Raw genomic sequence first — 18,269 nt, 5'->3', positions numbered from 1 at the left:
AAGCATTATTACAGATAAATAATGTTGTGCCTTGTCTATAGTTTACTGATCGTCTAATAATGTTTGGTGAATATTACCGGTCGGAATATGAGAGACGGAGTTCATGAAAAAATTAACGGTGATACATCAGTGATATGGCTAGGGAGAAAAACACTAATAATGGAGATACTGTTAATTTGTTGACAAACTATAGCTATGGGAAAGCTATATATATATATATATATATATATATATATATATGACACTTGAAATGAGACAACATAATTAAATACTAAGGCCAAAAATTGTTGATTTCTTGCTCTCCCACTCTTAGGCAATCTAAGTACTACTTTCCATAAAAGACCTATTATATACATATATATATATAAATATATATGAATGACTTCTGATTAATAGGGAGCCAAGAAGCCAAATCATGATGATGATGAAAGGAAAACCCTTAGTTATAAAAAAAGATGAGACTAATTACATATGCATGAGACTACAGTACTATAAAAATCAAAAGAAAAGAAGATCACAACTAAATTACATAAAATCAAATGCGTTTGTATTAGGCCGGTATTATCTAACAGTTTTTTTTTTTTCCCACACGATTTAACTACGAGATATAACGTTTTAAATCTCCACTCCAAATTAAAGAAAATAGAAATCATACAAACAGGGTGTAATGAGTATATTAAATAAAGAAATTGATAAGAACTAAGTTAATCATAGTGATATATAGTAGTATACATTTACAAGGGGTATTAAAGAGTGTTAATTGATTAAACTAGGATTGGTCGTAGTCATCAGCATGGGGGCATCTTGGGTGTGGGTCTGGTGGGCCCATGGCTTGTCTAGCATGCGCTGTGCACCGTGGCTCTTGTTGGGCATGCTTTGTCTTTGTTTGACAATTTGACCACCAGCTTCTATATGCCTTTGCCCTTCTCTTCACATGTCCTCCTATTGCCACACATAATATGAGGTTTCCCAACAACAACAACAACTTCTATGTGAATAAAATTTACGAGAGTGACTTATTTTTATACTGACTGTTAACCTACCGCAACCATTTTCTTTTATCCAGACTTAGGATCAACTATACAAACGCATAAGAGGTTTCCCAAACACATTATAAAAAAACAAAATTAAAATAAAATAAAGATCAAGCTTATTTTAAATTAAGGGACTTTCTTTTATAAGGTCAAAAAAAATAAACTACAGATAACTTTTTATTTTTAATTATTAAATTTGTATAAAAAATTATTTATTATGTATATTTTTTTAATTTAACTTGATTTTAATTAAATTAGTGATAAAAATTGACCCCTACTAATAAAGAGACCCTACTAAAAAAATGTTGGAAGTTAATAAGAAGGTTAAATGAAAACTTTTTCCTATGAATATAGTATAATATTATTCTACAATCCCTATATAGTGAATGCTTTTTTTGTAATGTAAGTTTGTGCAAAAGCCAGCTGTGGCACATTGATTGGACTAACTGATAAATGTTATGTGCTTTTCTTGCATACCATGTGGACCAGTTCGTGGGTAACTGACAAATGTTATATGAACTATAGGTGCTTTTTACATGGTACAATTCGGCCCCTTACGCAAACTCTTTTTGTATCACTAACGACTCTTGGTCCTACCCATATATGTATATATTATCATACATTCTTTGAGCTATCTTTTTCTTTTTTCTTTTTTTTTTTTTTTTAATGTGAGCTATCTGTTCATACAAGGGCATTTATTCTATATAAGTATAACTTTTTATATATATCATGTAAGCTTAAGATAAATAAATTATTTACGTTATGCTTGTTTGGAATTGATCATTAATATATAAAATAAATATCTTATTAATTAGATCATGATCTCTGATATAAATGTCAATCCCATACTTAGCACACATTTAATATAATATATTTGATATTTTGTACGTGCTCAAATACATAATATTGAGTGTTATACCTATTCTTTGTCATAAGTTTAAGCTTTGAAACCTTGTTAAGTTAAATGTTTATTGCTGAACAAATTAGAAACAATGATGTTGTAGTTATCAAACGAAAAGTCAACACATTCAACTAATAGTAAATTAACAATTCCAAATGCTAAAATTTGATATATATCTTGACACCCAAGTATATAGGATATGCCACATTTAACCAAAAAAAAAAAGCACTACATTAAAGTGTAATTTTATTATTTAAATGTCATACCTTGATATTGGCATAGTTATTTGGTAGTGCATTAAAAATGATCTTACATGTTAGACGTAGAAAAACCCTAAAAAAAACCTATGTATAGATGAATTAAAATAGGCAATTCTATACACGTATATATCAACTAGGACGCCTACAACATAAAATAGTAGGAATTAGCAAGAACAAGAATAATATATTTCAGTTCTTCTTTTCGCGAATAGCATGAGAAAATTCACGGCGATTTTTGTCTTGTAGATGAGTGATTGAAAGCAAAAGAATTATCCTTTTCTTGTTTTATTATGTTTTCTTGTTTGCTTTCTTTTCGGCTCATTGTATATGAAGAACAAACTTCGGCTAAATCATAATTTCATATTTGAATAACGTTCCATTCGCTTGGGGTGAATGGTACGTACCAAGACATAATGAATTTTTCCACTTTTTAACGGATAATAATTAGCAAGTGAAAATTTAAAAGCGTGATCCACATGTCGTATAATTCATATATATATAACATATATATATATATATATATCTTTCAATTAAGAACTAAAAATATTTGAGTATTGCTTTTGAGGGCAAAATTAGTGCAAAATCTCTCCGGATAAATGTGTGAGGCATTAATCAACACATGTTCCACGGTACTTGGCCAAACTAGCCAATTAAAGGATGCCAATTTTGCAGCATGTCAAATAACAATCATAATTACACATCCCATTACATTGGAATGATTGCGTTAATATATATGTCTTCCAAATAATTATTGAAATAAAGTTCCTTTGTTCATATATATGTTGATGTGGCTCTCGGTGATTGGTTTTTTGAAGTCTCGGAACAAATATATAGCTTCTTCCAAAAAGGTTACTCATATGCACAAAACAATATCATCTCATTTAATCAACGAGAATGCCCTTTTTTCCTTTTTTATTTTTAATTACATGAAATCATAAACTACCAAAATTGGTAATAACCCTTTGTTTGCATCTTTTAAATAGCACTAAGAGTGTTAGTTAATAAAAATGAAACCATTATTTATCATTTTTATGAGAGAAAAAAAAAAAGTATCAGTGAAGAATCTCTACCCAATGGCCATTTGATAATTTATTAGGACTTAAAATAACATAAATTAGCTTGGTTTATGCTTTTGTCAACTACCATACAGTTGAAAGCCATAATCGATAAGCTGATGAGAAATATAATTCAAGTTATAACAAAAAATTAATCCATCGATATTAACTAAACAAATCTTAATAAATCGTCATTTGCCAATATTAAAGCACTATTTATCTTACAATCGGATAGTAATGACAATAAATACATGCAAGTTTCTTTTCAGCCGAAAGAAACCAAATGACTCATAGACTTGGACGTGAAAATGCACACCATTTAGGCTTCATGAGTTACTTCATAATCATTTATACAATCCAACTAAGAGATTTTAAGCTTAACAAATTCAAACACGTGGCGTGGTGTTTTTGATCCCACGCTTTTTTTTTTTTTTCTTTTTGTCTAATTATTCATGACACATATATTGTTACCAAATCCATTTTTACTTCTCTCTCTGCCGACTCTTGCCCCACTGCCAAAAAAAAAAAAATAATAATAATAATAATTAAAAAGACGTCTCATTCAGCTGCCCATGAGCTTGCTCGACCAATCACGTTCGATCAAATGAGTGTAGCGAAAACCATGGTTGACATCATGTCACTGCCCTAAAGAATATTTTTCACCTCTTGATTGCTACACTTTCAAGATGAGGAAAAAAAAAAAAGGGAAAAATATTTTTTATTTTTTTTTTATAAAAAAAAAAAAGGTGTGAATTGATCATACACATGTAGTTCGATTAGTTGGGTCACACATTTAGGCTCATGGGCCAACCAAAAGTTTCCACATAACATGGCGTTTGTGCTTTTAAAAAATGGAACACTAGATAGTAGACAGAGGGAGAGAGGAGAGAGGAGAAAGAAATTGATGAAGATGAGTAAAGGGCAATCAGTATAATGGTTGACCAAAAACAAGCCCTCCTTTTTGGAGAACAATGATACCTATGATGGCACGCAACAAAATGCAACCCAGCCCATCTTTGGTGAACTTTTCATGCAATAAAGATAAGGTTGAGAACCTCTAAACGGGATTGGTTTAAAAAAATTAAGAAAAATAAAGATAATCTTCTTTTTTTTCTTTTTTTTTTTGTGCATTTCATGACTTCCATGATCTAAAAATTTTTGTGGAACACTATAGTTAGTGATTGAGGAAGATGTGAGAAGAAGAATATGAAGAAGGGATATAATAACAATCATCTTAAAAGGCATTCCAATTCAGAGATGACATGTTGGTAAAACCAAATTGGAGAGACACTCCAATGGGGATGCAGCATTTGAATGTGAAAGGGACATTTTGAAAATTACTATACAGAAACTTCTATATTTACTCATTATGTCACCAATGTCCTTAAGAAATATTTTAACAAATGTTCTATTTTTCTCACATTTTCAATCTCCATAGATTCAAGATTGAACAATACCTGGTACTTCAAGGGCCCGTTTAGTTCGCAGCTTCGAGTTGCGATGTGACTTTATGTGAGAGTTTTTACTGTAGTAAAAAAGTTAGATGTGATTGTTTCTGAGAGTTTTTTACTGTAACAAAACTCGAATCGGTAAAATGAACGGGGTCCAAATCTTTCTACTAATATTGAGCCTGCATAATATATATATATATATATGAAGGGTGTGACAAATTTTCATGTGAAATTTCTGCGATTAATATTGGATTACACTTATACGTGACCAAAAGAAAATTTTGTCAAACTATAACCTATAGGAGACAGCCGGCCTATTAACAGGACCTATATTTAATGAACCTACAAAATTTTATATAGGATTTTAAAAGGGTGAACTGTGAAAATAACAGGTTTTAAATTTGAATTTTTTGCAAAGAGATAAAGGATAATGTTGAAAACAGCAAGAAAGTTACAAAAAGGAGAAAAGAAACAGATTAATGAATCCAATAGTTTTGTTATAAGAATCATATACTTGGTAGACGTTGAAAAAGGAAGCACTAACAGAAAAAAGGAGCTTCTATTGTTTGCCACTTTCCTCTAGTATAAGTAGTGGTTCATGCCGTTCCCACTTATCCATTTTTCTTAATTTTAAGTAAAATATCTCTGGCCACACCTCATGAATAGGAAGGAAAAGAACTTGGGGGAGAATTTTATGGTGGGACACAAAAGAAAAATACCTTAACATAGTATTTGCGCGATTTTAAACAGTCAAATTCATCAGAGTCAATGAAATTTATGTTTTGTTTTGTTCAAATATCATTATAATAATTATCTAACGTTTAGAGTATGCAATACTGATAGAAAAACCCTATGATAGAAGTTCACATATAGGACTTAGAGGGAGCGGCGGAGTCACTTGAAGATGAGCGGGGGCAGCCGCCCCCACTCAAATTTTTTTTAAAAAAAATATCACCTTTAAAAATTTTAAAATTTTACACTTAAATTCCTACTGAAATAATATATGTCTTTACTAAAATAAATATATTTTCTTATATGCCTCTACTAAGATAATTTGTTAAAAAAAATTTAATGTAGGCCCCACTGAAGTGAAAGGCTAGCTCCGCTACTGCTTAGAGGTAAAAAACTTAATCACGTACTCATGTAGAAAGTACTTTAAATTCAAGGAAATTTGACCCAGTACTCCAATGTATTTCTTTTGTATAATTTTCCCACCTCAGATTGTTTCTCTTGCTAAGTACTGTTCTTTTGTTAATTTGCTGATTGGTTTATGCAACATCAGGATCATTTTCAATAAGATTAAGTCAATTATTAGCAAATTTGGAAATTACTTTTCTGTTGATTTTGGCCAAGTTAATAGTTAGTTAACAAAAGCCAAATTGCAAAAATTACGCAATGTTCAGAATTAGTTTTCAAAAATGCACGTGACTAAGATCAATGAGTTCACATATACGACATTACGGATCCATTTATTTCGCTGATTCGAGTTTTTAATTTAAGTTGAAATGTGACTTTATGTGAGAGCTTTTTATTGTAATAAAAAAGTTAAATGTTATTGTTTCTGAGAACTTTTTACTGTAACAAAACTCAAATTAGTGAAATGAACAAGATGTACGATGTTTACAAATGTTCAAAAACCCAGTAGCTAACGAACCCCCCAAACTAATTAGCATTCCCGCCTACCGTCACACTGGCCACAGGAAGAAGTGAGACGGATTTTCATGACTTGACCAGTCACTCGCCCTCTCGTATTAGAAGATCATCTCACCATGTGGTCGACATTCCATTCCCCTTAGTCGTAAGTGCTTGTTCTATTTTGATTTGAATGGGCTAGATTACTAAAAGTAAACTAGTCTTCGCATCTAATACCTTTAAAGAGACAATCCAGCATTTAAACTCACGACAAAATAATTCCACCACGGCACTCCATCACCGTTAGGCCACTGTTAATGGCAGAGTCAGCTTTTCACTTTTGTAGGGGAGTACATTAAATTTTTTTAACAAATTATCTTAATAGAGGTATATAAGAAAATATATTTATTTTAGTGATGACATATATTATTTCAGTGGGGGGTTTAAGGGTAAAATTTTAAAATTTTTAAAGATAATATTTTTTTCAAAAACATTTGAGTGGGGGCGACTTTCTCCGCTCATCTCCAAATAGCTCCGCCACTGGCCACCGCACTCGGTGGTGATACGAAATGGAAGTTAACTGTCAGCGAGTTATATTTGAAATGAATGTCAATGATTTTCTAGCAACGTTTGCTACTTTGTGTAGGTATAAGACGTGTGGTTCATGTCATTCCTACTTATCTCCATACCGCATGAAAACGACCACAATTTAGCAGTTGTCACAAAATGCTCTAAGTTGAAGGAAAATTATATCAGGTTTTATGAAGTGAGCTCAATTTCATCTCGCTGATTTTTTTCTACTCTTTTTTCCTTGCAAGAAACAAAGAAAGAAAAACTTGTCCTCGTTGTTTTTTATTTTATTCTACAGGATAGCATGATCAAGTCAATCGGCCTAGTTGGGCAACAACTTTGTGGACCGTTGACTATAATGCTAAATTTTCAAGTGATGGACCATGTAAATGGGCCGTGTAGCCTTGGGTTTGCTGCAAAGAGGCCCACCTAAACACCATCAACAACTCCGCCCAAGAGTATAACTCAAATACGTTTTACCTTTTGAGTTAATCGGCCAAAAGAATAGAAAGACAGAGATAATTAGATTAGATTTATTACTGATTAGTTAGAGTTTATCATATAAGCTACAACTTATCAATGATAAATTAGAATTTATCAAAGATGAATAATAATTTGTGTACTAAACAAAAAATAAATCATATATATATATATATAATTTATCTTTAATAAACTCAAATTTATCGGTGATAATAGATGTAGGGTCTCTTTTATAAGCCATCATATATCAATTTGATTTATACCAAGTAAAATTGAGATGCATCAAATTAATTTCAAAGCTAATAAGTTATTCTAAAAAGTGGAATAGAAGCTAATTATCTCCTAAAACTTTGGAATACATTTCTTGTTCGTGCAATTTGTGGATCAACAAGACTTGAATCGCCGGAGCCGAACATGGGTTACATCCACCATGAACTCAAACTGATCACCAACATCCAATAACGTAGAAGTGGCATGACTTTCCATCTCTAGCTCTTCAACAACTGGTGGTGGTTGATGCATCAAAGGATGACTACCACTAGTACTTCTTGAACCACTGCCAACTCAAGCTGACCAAATGTAAGAGTGGCCACTTTTTGAAGCCTCCCGGAGGTATATGCCTCCAAGAAGGCCCCTGTAAAGGCGGCGGTAGTGGTTGGCAGCGGTTTTTATGTCCGACATGCCTCCAGTAACTCCAACTATTTATAGCATTCTCGATTCTGATGATGAACAAGTGGCTCTTTAACTAAGGTCTAGTTCACTTCACAGATTCAAATTTTATTAAAAGTCTAGTTCACTTCACAGATTTAAATTTTCAATTCGAGTTGAGATGTGACATTTTTTCAGAATTTTTAACTGTAACAGAAAAAGTTAGATGTGATATTTTTTAAAAGCTTTTAACTGTAAAAACTTAAAATTGAAAACTCAAATCAGTTAAATGAACGAGCTCTAAGTCTCATATTAGTCTCCGACTAAGCTTTTTGTCTTTTGTGGGCGTACATATTAACTATTTTTAGCTGAGTCCCACATTGGTTGCGGGGTAAGCGTTTTGTCTTCCGTAAGTTTATAAATAAAATCTCGGTTTATTATTTAACCATTCCAAAATGAGAAACATTTGTTATGTTATTCATTTTTTGTATTTTTTAGACAAAGGGTTTACTCCATAACTAATCGAGAACTTAGAAATACAAGAGTACTGAAGACTACTTCTTAGTGCCTCCTGATACAACAATTCTTGTGGTGACAACGAACAAATGAATGACAAATTATAGTAGTCACATGAATCCTTTAAACTACTCAGTTTCTTAAGATACGTTTTAGTCTTTCTTTCCTTTTTTTTTTTTTTTTGTCTTTTCCTAAAAGGTTGTTCACTAATCTTTTGAGATGATGATATCATTTAACAATCCTATGGATATCTTTATAAAGGCAGCACAGTATCCGGACTTCATGGAGCAGCCTCTAGCCACTGTTAAAATAAAATTGTTGATAGCGATCATATGAATGGCATCCGTAACTTAAATTGTATAATATGAGGGGCGTTATTACAGTAGTCTAAAAATTATAATTATGATACTACTTGAAAATTGTAATTATGACACTACTTAAAAATTGTAATCCATTCAATGGTTATTATGAAATAAAAAAGTTTGTAAAAAGTAACATAAAATAAATATCATTACACTAAATTTTTATTACAATTTTTATCAATTATTATGAAATAAAGTAGTTGTTTGTAGAAAAGAATTATTTCATAAAATAAATATTTTGTTACACTATATTTTCTATTATCTTTTTATATTGATTAATTTGATCTGCATAATCTAATCCAATTCGACATATTGGATTGGATTCAAAGAATTTTAGATTGATTACGGATTGAGATTTTCTCAATCTACAATAATATATTAGAATTATAGATATTATATTTGTTTCTATATATTTAAATAAAATGTGTTGTAGAATTTTTTTCAATTATATAATACATATATAATTTAAGTATATATGTAATACATATACATAATCCGTATAATTTTATGTTAATGATATGTTTGCTTTTAACTTTGTTATTAATTTAATAAGAATATTGAAAAAAGAGGAGGGTTAATCCGTAAGTTTGTATAATCTAATCCGCAAAATCTGTTGCAAATTGAATAGATTAAGGGTCTAACAAATTAAATTGGTAACAGAATGAGATTTTTTCAACCTGCATTAATAAATTAGAATGCGGATTGACTCCCAATCCATATAATTTGATCCGTGAACACCTTTATTTGTAATTAAAAATAAAAATTACTTATTTAAAAAATAATAATAAAGAAGCTTTTCATAGACGAAAAACAAACTTCACATAAGTGGGTCTTTCCATACAAAATAATCAGAGACTTGAGTAGTTACAGTATTTTTACTCACAAAATTTTATATTTTAAGTCAGTGATTTAAAATGTAACTTACAGGTATATTTCTCTCTTTTCCTAGGAAAAAATTTCCTTTATTAAGCAAGTATGTTCATCACTTATCAGTTATCACCCTTGGGCAGTAGCAAAATAGTAAAAAAATCCAGAAGGAATAATTGTTTGGCTACTTCGGTAACTGAACCGGATCTAATCAGGAAACACAAGTGTCCACCAATTAACAATCTCCATGCAATTCGCAACACACATTTCCCTCAATGTTCCATCCACATCCTTCCCAATTGGAACAAATCTCAGAGCATTAAACAATCCGTATATGACAAGGAAAAAGGGAAAAATAAATAAATAATAACCATGAGAAATGGCAAAAACCATTGTTCGTTTATACTACAAAAGATCGGTTTCCCATTTCCACCAAAAACGCATATTACAAAAAAAGACTCGCAATATGTTCAGAGCATCTGCAGAAACTAATAAAACTTACACTAGATCAGGTTCCATTGATATAGACAAAAAAGCACAAACGACGCCTAAAAACTTACACAAAAGCGAGGCTTATTCGCATTTTCATACACATCGATATCGATTTTCTACATACTCACGCAGCGACCTTCTTGGCCTTCTTAGCAGCAGGAGACTTGATCGATTTCGGCTGCTTGGGCTTCACAGGAGTTGATTTCTTGCTCCTCTTCTTCTTCGTTGCTGCGGTTGTCGTTTTCTTGGCCTTCTCGGGCTTTTTGCTTGCCCTAGTTTCCCTCTGAGATGTCGTTTTCCTAGTTTCCCTCTGAGATGTCATTTTCGCCTCTTTTGGCTTCTTCTCGGTGCTGGCCTTCGAGACCTTTCCGGTTTCGCTCTTCTCCTTCTTCCCTTCCTCGGAGAGCTTGTACGAGGCCTTAATTTTGATAAGCTTTCCTCTTGCCACGGAGTTCTTTAGTTGAAGAGCGAGAATTTTCTTGAAATTCGCCGGAAGCACCGCCTTGTGCTTCTCCTCCATGTACTTGGCTATAGCGTACGGACTCGACCCGCTCTTATCGTTCAGAGAAGTCAGAGCCTCCTTGATCATCTGTAATCCAAAACAATCCCAAAACGAATTAGAAACGAGAAATTCTTCAAAAACCCTAAGAAACACTATAAACATGATTCAGCTAATTAACTACTGACAAATCTAATCAAAATCCTCTCTGATCATCTGAATCATCGGAATAACAAAAATAATCAAATAACAATTTTCCAGAATCACACTCAAGAATTCAAAATCGCCTGATGGGAAAATTACAATCACAGAAGAAGAAATTCGAACTTTCGATATCGGAAAATTACCTCGAAATAAGGAGGATGAGAAGCGGCCTTTGGTTGCTTGGGCTTCTTCTCCTTAGGAACCCGAGGCTTCTTCTCCTTCACAGGCTTCTTCGGCTCCTCTACCGGAGCTGGCTCCGCCAGCGGGACCTCGACGGAAGGAGCTTCGACTTGGACGGCGGTGTCTGACATTACTGACGGAACGATTAAAAACACTCGCAATGCGAAAGAAACTTCACGAAAACGGAAATTTTGCTTTGCCTGACGCCGGTTGAACTTGGCCGTTGGGATTTTATAGTGGGAGAGCGATCCGCGCCAAAAGAAAAGGCGCGTTCTGATTGGTGGGATTTCGGGTGGCGGGGATTGCCAGCGTGGGAAGATTCATCTGGAGCGTACACGTAAGAGGAACCGCCGCCGTTGGATGAAAGGAAGTATTTACTGCGCAAATGGGTCATATGAGATTACCAGCGTGGACTCATTGGTTTTCCTTTCGGTGGCATTGAGAGTGTCAGAGTGTGTGTGTGTGTGCGTGTGTTTCTTGCGGTGGTTTTGGGATTCATTTTCTGAGGATTTGCTTTGAGTTTCGACTGAAAATTTTTGTGATTATTGAAGCTAAGAAAGCAAAGATTCTAATGTTGATTAAAGGAGGGAAAATGGTTCGAATATACGTGTGACATTACAAGTTGACAATTAGGTTCTTTAATTCTAGGGGAAGATAAACTATTTCTCTTGTGCTTATAGCAACTTAAGCCCCGTTTATTTTGTTGATTTGAGTTTAAAATTCGAGTTGAGATATTATTTTATGTGAGAACTTTTTACTGTAGTAAAAAAGTTAGATGTGATTGTTTGTGAGAGCTTTTTACTGTAGAAAAACTCAAATTCTAAACTCGAATCAGCGAAGTAAACGGGACTTTAGCTTCCAAAAATATTTGTAATAGAAAATTTTGAAAAAACGACAATCGAAGTACCCAATACCTGAATTGAATGTGTTTTCTGTAGTGATCCATAATTAAAAAATATATATAAATATATATATATATATATATATATATATATATATCCACGGGAATTCCTAGCCTGAGCTCTAATGAGTCTAATCCTCTTAGCTACAGCCTACAAGCCCCGCCGCAACTCCGCTGGATATATTTCCACTACAAGAATTTGGTAACCAAAAGCGTAGTAAAATATTTTTCTTACCAAAAAAATTTTAGAGTTTGTTCTTTTAGAGTTTAACTTGAGTATAATTTTTAAATTAAATTTGAGTTATAACTTAAGTTGAACTTGTAATTTGAGTTTGTATTTAGTTGTATACATTTGAGTTATAGTTTGAGATAAGAATCTTTTTGAGTTTGTGTTTGAGTGAGTCAAAACTTAAATTTGTATTTATATAGTATTTTAATAAAAACTCAATGCTGATGAAAAATTTTAATATGGTATATCGGTCGGGTTTTATTCGTCTTTTTATTGTCAACGCATAGAAAAAAAATAATCTCAATCAGAATTAAAACGAAAAAGTTATAGCATTTTTAAGAATAGAAAAAATACTGTTCATTAATTTGAGTTCGAGTTTCTGAACTCGAGTTGAATGGGAAACTTGAACTCAAGTTTTAGTCCTAAACTCGAGTTTGAACTCGAATTTAAACTCGAGTTTAAACTTAAAAGAACATAAACTCGAATAAAGTTGTAACTCGAGTTGCATTTTTTTGAGTTTTTCACTCAAAAGAACAAGCCCTTAGTAGCATAATTATTAAAAATTTAGTAGCAAATAATTTTTACTATCAAAAAAATTTTTAGTAACAAAATATATTTGATAGTAAAATATATGATATTCGGAGACTAAAAATTTTGCTAGTAAAAAACTTTTGGTAGCAAAAAGTATGAGTTCTAGGACCCTAAAATTTTGGTAGCAAAAAGTACGCGATTCAGTCACCAAATATTTGATAACAAAAGGTATTTGGTAGCAAAAGTCATGAGATTTAAGGACTAAATATTTTGTATCAAATTGTATTTGGTAGCGATATATATGAGATTTGGTGACCAAATATTCAGTAGCAAAAAATATGAGATTTAAGGACTAAATTTTTTGTAGCAAAATGTATTTGGTAACGAAAAGAACAAGATTCATGTACCAAATATTTAGTAGCAAATAACTAATTTGTTGCTACTAAATTTTTTTGGTCACCAAAACTGAGACAGATTTATATACCTGTATTTTTTAAAAATAATACCAAATATTAATTTAAAAATCTCAAAATATTTCAATACATATTATAATCCAAACAAAATACTAAAATAGTCATACTTTAACAAACCCAAACACTTATGCAAATATATCAAATATTACAAAAATTAAACGCTCTAACAAACTGAGGCCGATGGTGGTGGTGGTGGTGGGGAGGATCTTATATTCTTGGGACGGAAGGTCCATGATGATCTGATGGCAGATTTATCTATTGAAGTAGGTTTTGAATAAGCTCATGTTGTTGCTTCATTAGAATTTCCATATTCGACATACGACATTTGTTTTCTTGAACTTCATTTTGAAGCTTTTCATATCCTGACCATCTAAATGTGCGACCTTGTGGCGCTTTTCTTAGTACATGACCTATGTCACGCTTGAACCATATTTTTCATACCTCTCACTTGACAAAACTTGAGAGTAAATTTATTCCTCTGCATCAGAGTCAAGTTCTGACCCCTCTGGTACTTCACTTAAATGAGCATCGCGAATCTTGATCATTTATTCCTTCATTAGGCAAAGTATTATAAACTTTCAAGTTAGAATAAAAAAAATACAAAATCAAACGAAATGATAAAGTGTTTAGTAATTCTTACATAATCTTCCTTTGCTCTCTCAGTTGTCCATCCCCGTGATTCGCTCTAATGAGTATTCTCTTAAAGACCTCAAAGTACCCTCCCAAAGCATTCAAGTCAAAACTTGAATGTGTGTTCTACATAGAAATCATTATTTGTTAGTCGGTTAAAAAGAAAAAAGAAATTATGGTTTCAAGTGGTAATATACTTAAGTGAGTGAAGTTAATTACATGAACTTCCTCCAAATGTTGAACTATAGTTCTTGAGTCACCCAAATAACCTGTTGGCTTTTTGGAATGATTTTCCGCAGCAACTTGTGCTTTTTTCTGTATAAATGAAAAAAAGATACATTTAAATGCTTTTAGAATGTGAGTAGTATCGGTTTCCTCCAATCCTCACCATGATTAATCCAGTTTATATAATTTAAGCTAAAACCTCTAACAAAAATATGACGCTCAACAATATCTATATGATGGAAAAAACAATTCAAACATTTTTTGCAAGGACAACGACACTTCCCATCTGTATCTAGGTGATTACGTGCTTGTTCAATAAATTTTCTCACTCTACTCATATATGTCTCTGAAAGTCAGTTCCTCGCATAAATCCAACTATTATCCATATCTGACATGACAGTAGATCTACGAGTATGATCAATGCTTTGAAGTCAAAACAAATTAAAAGTTGGTGCCTAATGCCTGCCGGCTAAACAAATATCAAATGTGACCAGAATTGAATAACCATATCAAGTTGTTTGTTCAAACTCCATAGAAAAAAGAAAAATTTAGTGACAACATCGTTAACAACCTGAACTCAATCACACAACTTAACTCACTGCCAACCACAGATACAAGTTCTAAGAGTCAAACACATCATTATGAGATTATACAATGCAGAGAAACAAAGTCATTATAACCACAGTACCACAGACGGGCCTTATTCATTTCACCGATTCGAGTTTAAAATTCGAGTTTTACTACAGTAAAAAGCTCTCACATAAAGCCACATCTCAACTCGAATTAAAAACTCGAATCAGCGAACTGAACGGACGAATATAACAACAATACTTGCAGACAGAGAATTTATTCATGAACTAAATCAAAATGCTTCCAAGTCTTGTGTTAGAAAGATACATCATCAGTAATACCCTAACCCATACTTGTATACATACTCGGACACAACACACACAACTTAACACGTTTTTTTTTTTTTTATTGTCCTGCTAATTTCATGGGAAGATTGTTTACTTACTCTTGATTTTAATTCAACAAAGACAATACTTTTTGGCTTCAAATGCACTATTGATAAGGTTTGGATTTCACAATATGGTGATATTCATCCTTCCATATCAAGTTCCCTCTTAATGTGTTTGCAAATCTTAAGCCCAACATGTTCACATTATTTTTGGTATTTTCGTACAAAAGAAAACTATACTTAAATCCTCTCAAAGAAAAAAAAAAACTGCTTAGAAGATACCAATCCTACAAATCTCGTCGTTTTCCATAAAAAAGTTAAAATCAACAATAAAAATAAAAACATTTCCACGATGATAAAAGAAAAGAGAGAGAGATAAAACTGACCGGAAATGAGGAGGTGCTGATGGTGAGTAGAGAGATCTCAGGTTTGTCGGCAACCAGGCGACGACGACGAGAATCGGCGGCGGTGACAACGACAATCGACGGCGGTGAAAGACATATTAAAAAACTAAAAAAACACATTTTGATGACAAATATTATTTTAGACTCATTGTTCTAGTAACATTATAACAAAAAATATAGTTTTGAAATTGAAATACATTATTCTATGTTAAAAAGCAATCAAATAGCAAGATTATATACTTAATTAACAAGATCACATATATATACACATGAACATGTCTCTTGTTACGCATACACAAAATAATTAAATTATCAAATAATTGTTATACAAAATATACTAGGATGATTGTTAAAACTTAATATAGGACATATTTATAGGAAAAAAAACAATACATGCACAAAATGTAAGTTTTAAAGTTTTTATATGATTTGCTACCAAACACAACTTTTGGTAGCAAAAAACATCTTTTGTCACCAAAATATGAATTTGGTAGCAGAATCATGTTTTCTGCTACCAAATTTTGGTACCATAAACTTATGTTTTTTGTTACCAAACATTATTTTGGTAGCCGAAAGCATATTTTTCGCTACCAAATTTGAATTTGGTACAAGAAAGACGTATATTAAAAATTAAAAAAATAACGGTTGTGTTTGGAGTTATTTTTGTTTTTGGTTTTCATGTTTTTCAAAAAAAAAAAATGAAAACGAGAGAAAAACGTCGTTTGGCACAATTAAAAACAAAAAACGGAAATGAAAACGATTTTTTAGTTTAGTGTAAAATGGGAGAAATGAAAAATGACTTTTAGTCGTTTTTTTATTTTTTGTTTCCGTTTTCTCCTTTCTCGAGTAGAGAGAGAGGGAGAGACATATAGATTTTTTTTATACTGAAAATAATCTCTTGATAAAACTACCAAACACATTTTCAAAAATGATTTCTGTCTGAGATTGAAAACGTTTTCATTTCCATTTTCATACAAAAATAAAATCATTTTGAAATGAGTTCCAAACGCACCTAACATTTTAATGACAAAAATTATTTTAGAATCATTGTTCTAATAACATTATAATAAAAATGTAGTTTTGAAATTGAAATACATTATTCAAAGTTAAAAATCAATCAAATAACGAGATTATATACTACTCTATATGAAACATATACTTAATTAACAAGATCACATATGTATACACATGAACATGTTTCTTGTTACACCTGCACAAAATAACTAAATTATCAAATTATACTAGGATGATTATTAAAACTTAATATAGGACATAATCATGAAAAACTAAAAAAAAAAAAACAATACAAGCACAAAATATAAATTTTAAAGTTTTTATATGATTTACTACCAAACACAACTTTTGGTAGCAAAAAATATCTTTTTGCAACCAAAATATGAATTTGGTAGCAAAATTTTATTTTCTACTGCCAAAATTTGGTAGTAAAAAATTATGTTTTTGCATTAGCAAAAACTTGATTTTTGCTACCAAATTTTGGTAGCAGATAGTTATATTTTGCGTCCAACACTTGGTAGCAAATGTTATATGTTTTGCTACAAAAAATAATTCAGTAGCAAATACTTTGGGCGGGAAAAAATTTTACTTCCTACCAACATTTTGTTACCAAAACATGTTTGGTAGCAAAAAAGTAATATTTTACTATCAAATTTTGATGGCAGAATCTTATGCTTTTGTTACCAAATATTGTTTTGGTAGCCAAAAACTATTGGCGGGAACCAAATTTCATTTCCCGCCATGTTGTTTGTTTTTGCTACCAAATTTGGTAACTAAAGTCTTGATAATTTCAACTACCAAAGTTTGGTAGCAAAAAGTGTGTTTTCTACTACAAAAAATTTTTTGGGATAAAAAAATTTAGTTTCTTAAAGTGATTATTCTTGTAGTGTTCTGTAAGTACCTAAAAAAAGAGAGACCGACCTATATAAAAATATAGGATTATTATTACTGATGCTCTTGAATTTTAGAGTCATTATCAGTTTACTCTCTAAACTTTAAAAATGATCACTTTGTCTCTTGAACTTTGAATTGTTTCCATTTAATCCCTTCTGTTGCAATTTCTATTAAAAATAGATAAAACAAGAGAATAATACAGTCACATAGTCTTTCTGTTTGGATTTATGTTAAAAAAAAAACAAATAAAAACTACATAACTACACTTAACCTCCTCTTTTTTGTCTGTTTTTAACAAAAATTATAATAAAAACAATTAAGTGAAAACAATTCAAAGTTTAAAAGACAATGTGAGAGTTTTTAAAGTTCATAAGGTAAACATAAACCCCGTTCATTTCAGCGATTCGAATTTAAAATTCAAGTTTTGCTACAGTAAAAAGTTCTAAAAACAGTCAAATCTAACTTTTTTATTATAGTAAAAAACTCTCATATAAAATCACATATCAACTCGAATAAACGAACAAAACGGGCCCAAAAATGACCCTAAAATTCAAGGGGCACTAGTGTGAACAATCTAAAAGTATATTTTAAACTTACACGTGACACAAGTTGATGCCAGCCATTTCAAGGGGAATCAAATGCGCAAATGTTAGCAAATACCTCATCATAGTTAGTAAATCTCAAAGTTCAGCTTTTGCTTTAAATCAAAATACAATGTGATATTCTTTGTTCACGATTTATTCTAATTGAAAAGAATGATGAGGCAACGATAGTTAGATGGCTTTCGCACTCACTTTGTTGTTTAATAAATGCTTAAGTTGGTTTTTAATTTTCAAAAAGATCATGATATTCCGCATAG

The 18,269-nt window shown here is 31.6% G+C and overlaps 1 protein-coding gene across 1 annotated transcript; it reads right to left on the bottom strand.

The window, feature by feature from the left end:
* Positions 1 to 10,149: 10,149 nt before the first annotated feature.
* On the bottom strand, positions 10,150 to 11,346 carry LOC21409352 (histone H1). Its single transcript, XM_010115073.2, has 2 exons — positions 11,115 to 11,346; positions 10,150 to 10,857 (listed from the first exon to the last, which is right to left on the bottom strand). The coding sequence occupies exons 1-2, from the start codon at positions 11,280 to 11,282 to the stop codon at positions 10,393 to 10,395; spliced, it is 633 nt and encodes a 210-aa protein (XP_010113375.1). The 5' UTR covers positions 11,283 to 11,346; the 3' UTR covers positions 10,150 to 10,392.
* Positions 11,347 to 18,269: the final 6,923 nt, after the last annotated feature.

Source organism: Morus notabilis, unplaced genomic scaffold (assembly GCF_000414095.1).
Source record: "Morus notabilis unplaced genomic scaffold, ASM41409v2 Scaffold384, whole genome shotgun sequence".
NCBI lineage: Eukaryota > Viridiplantae > Streptophyta > Magnoliopsida > Rosales > Moraceae > Morus > Morus notabilis.
Note: the sequence above shows the minus strand (reverse complement) of the source record. Positions and strands in the feature narration are given on the sequence as shown.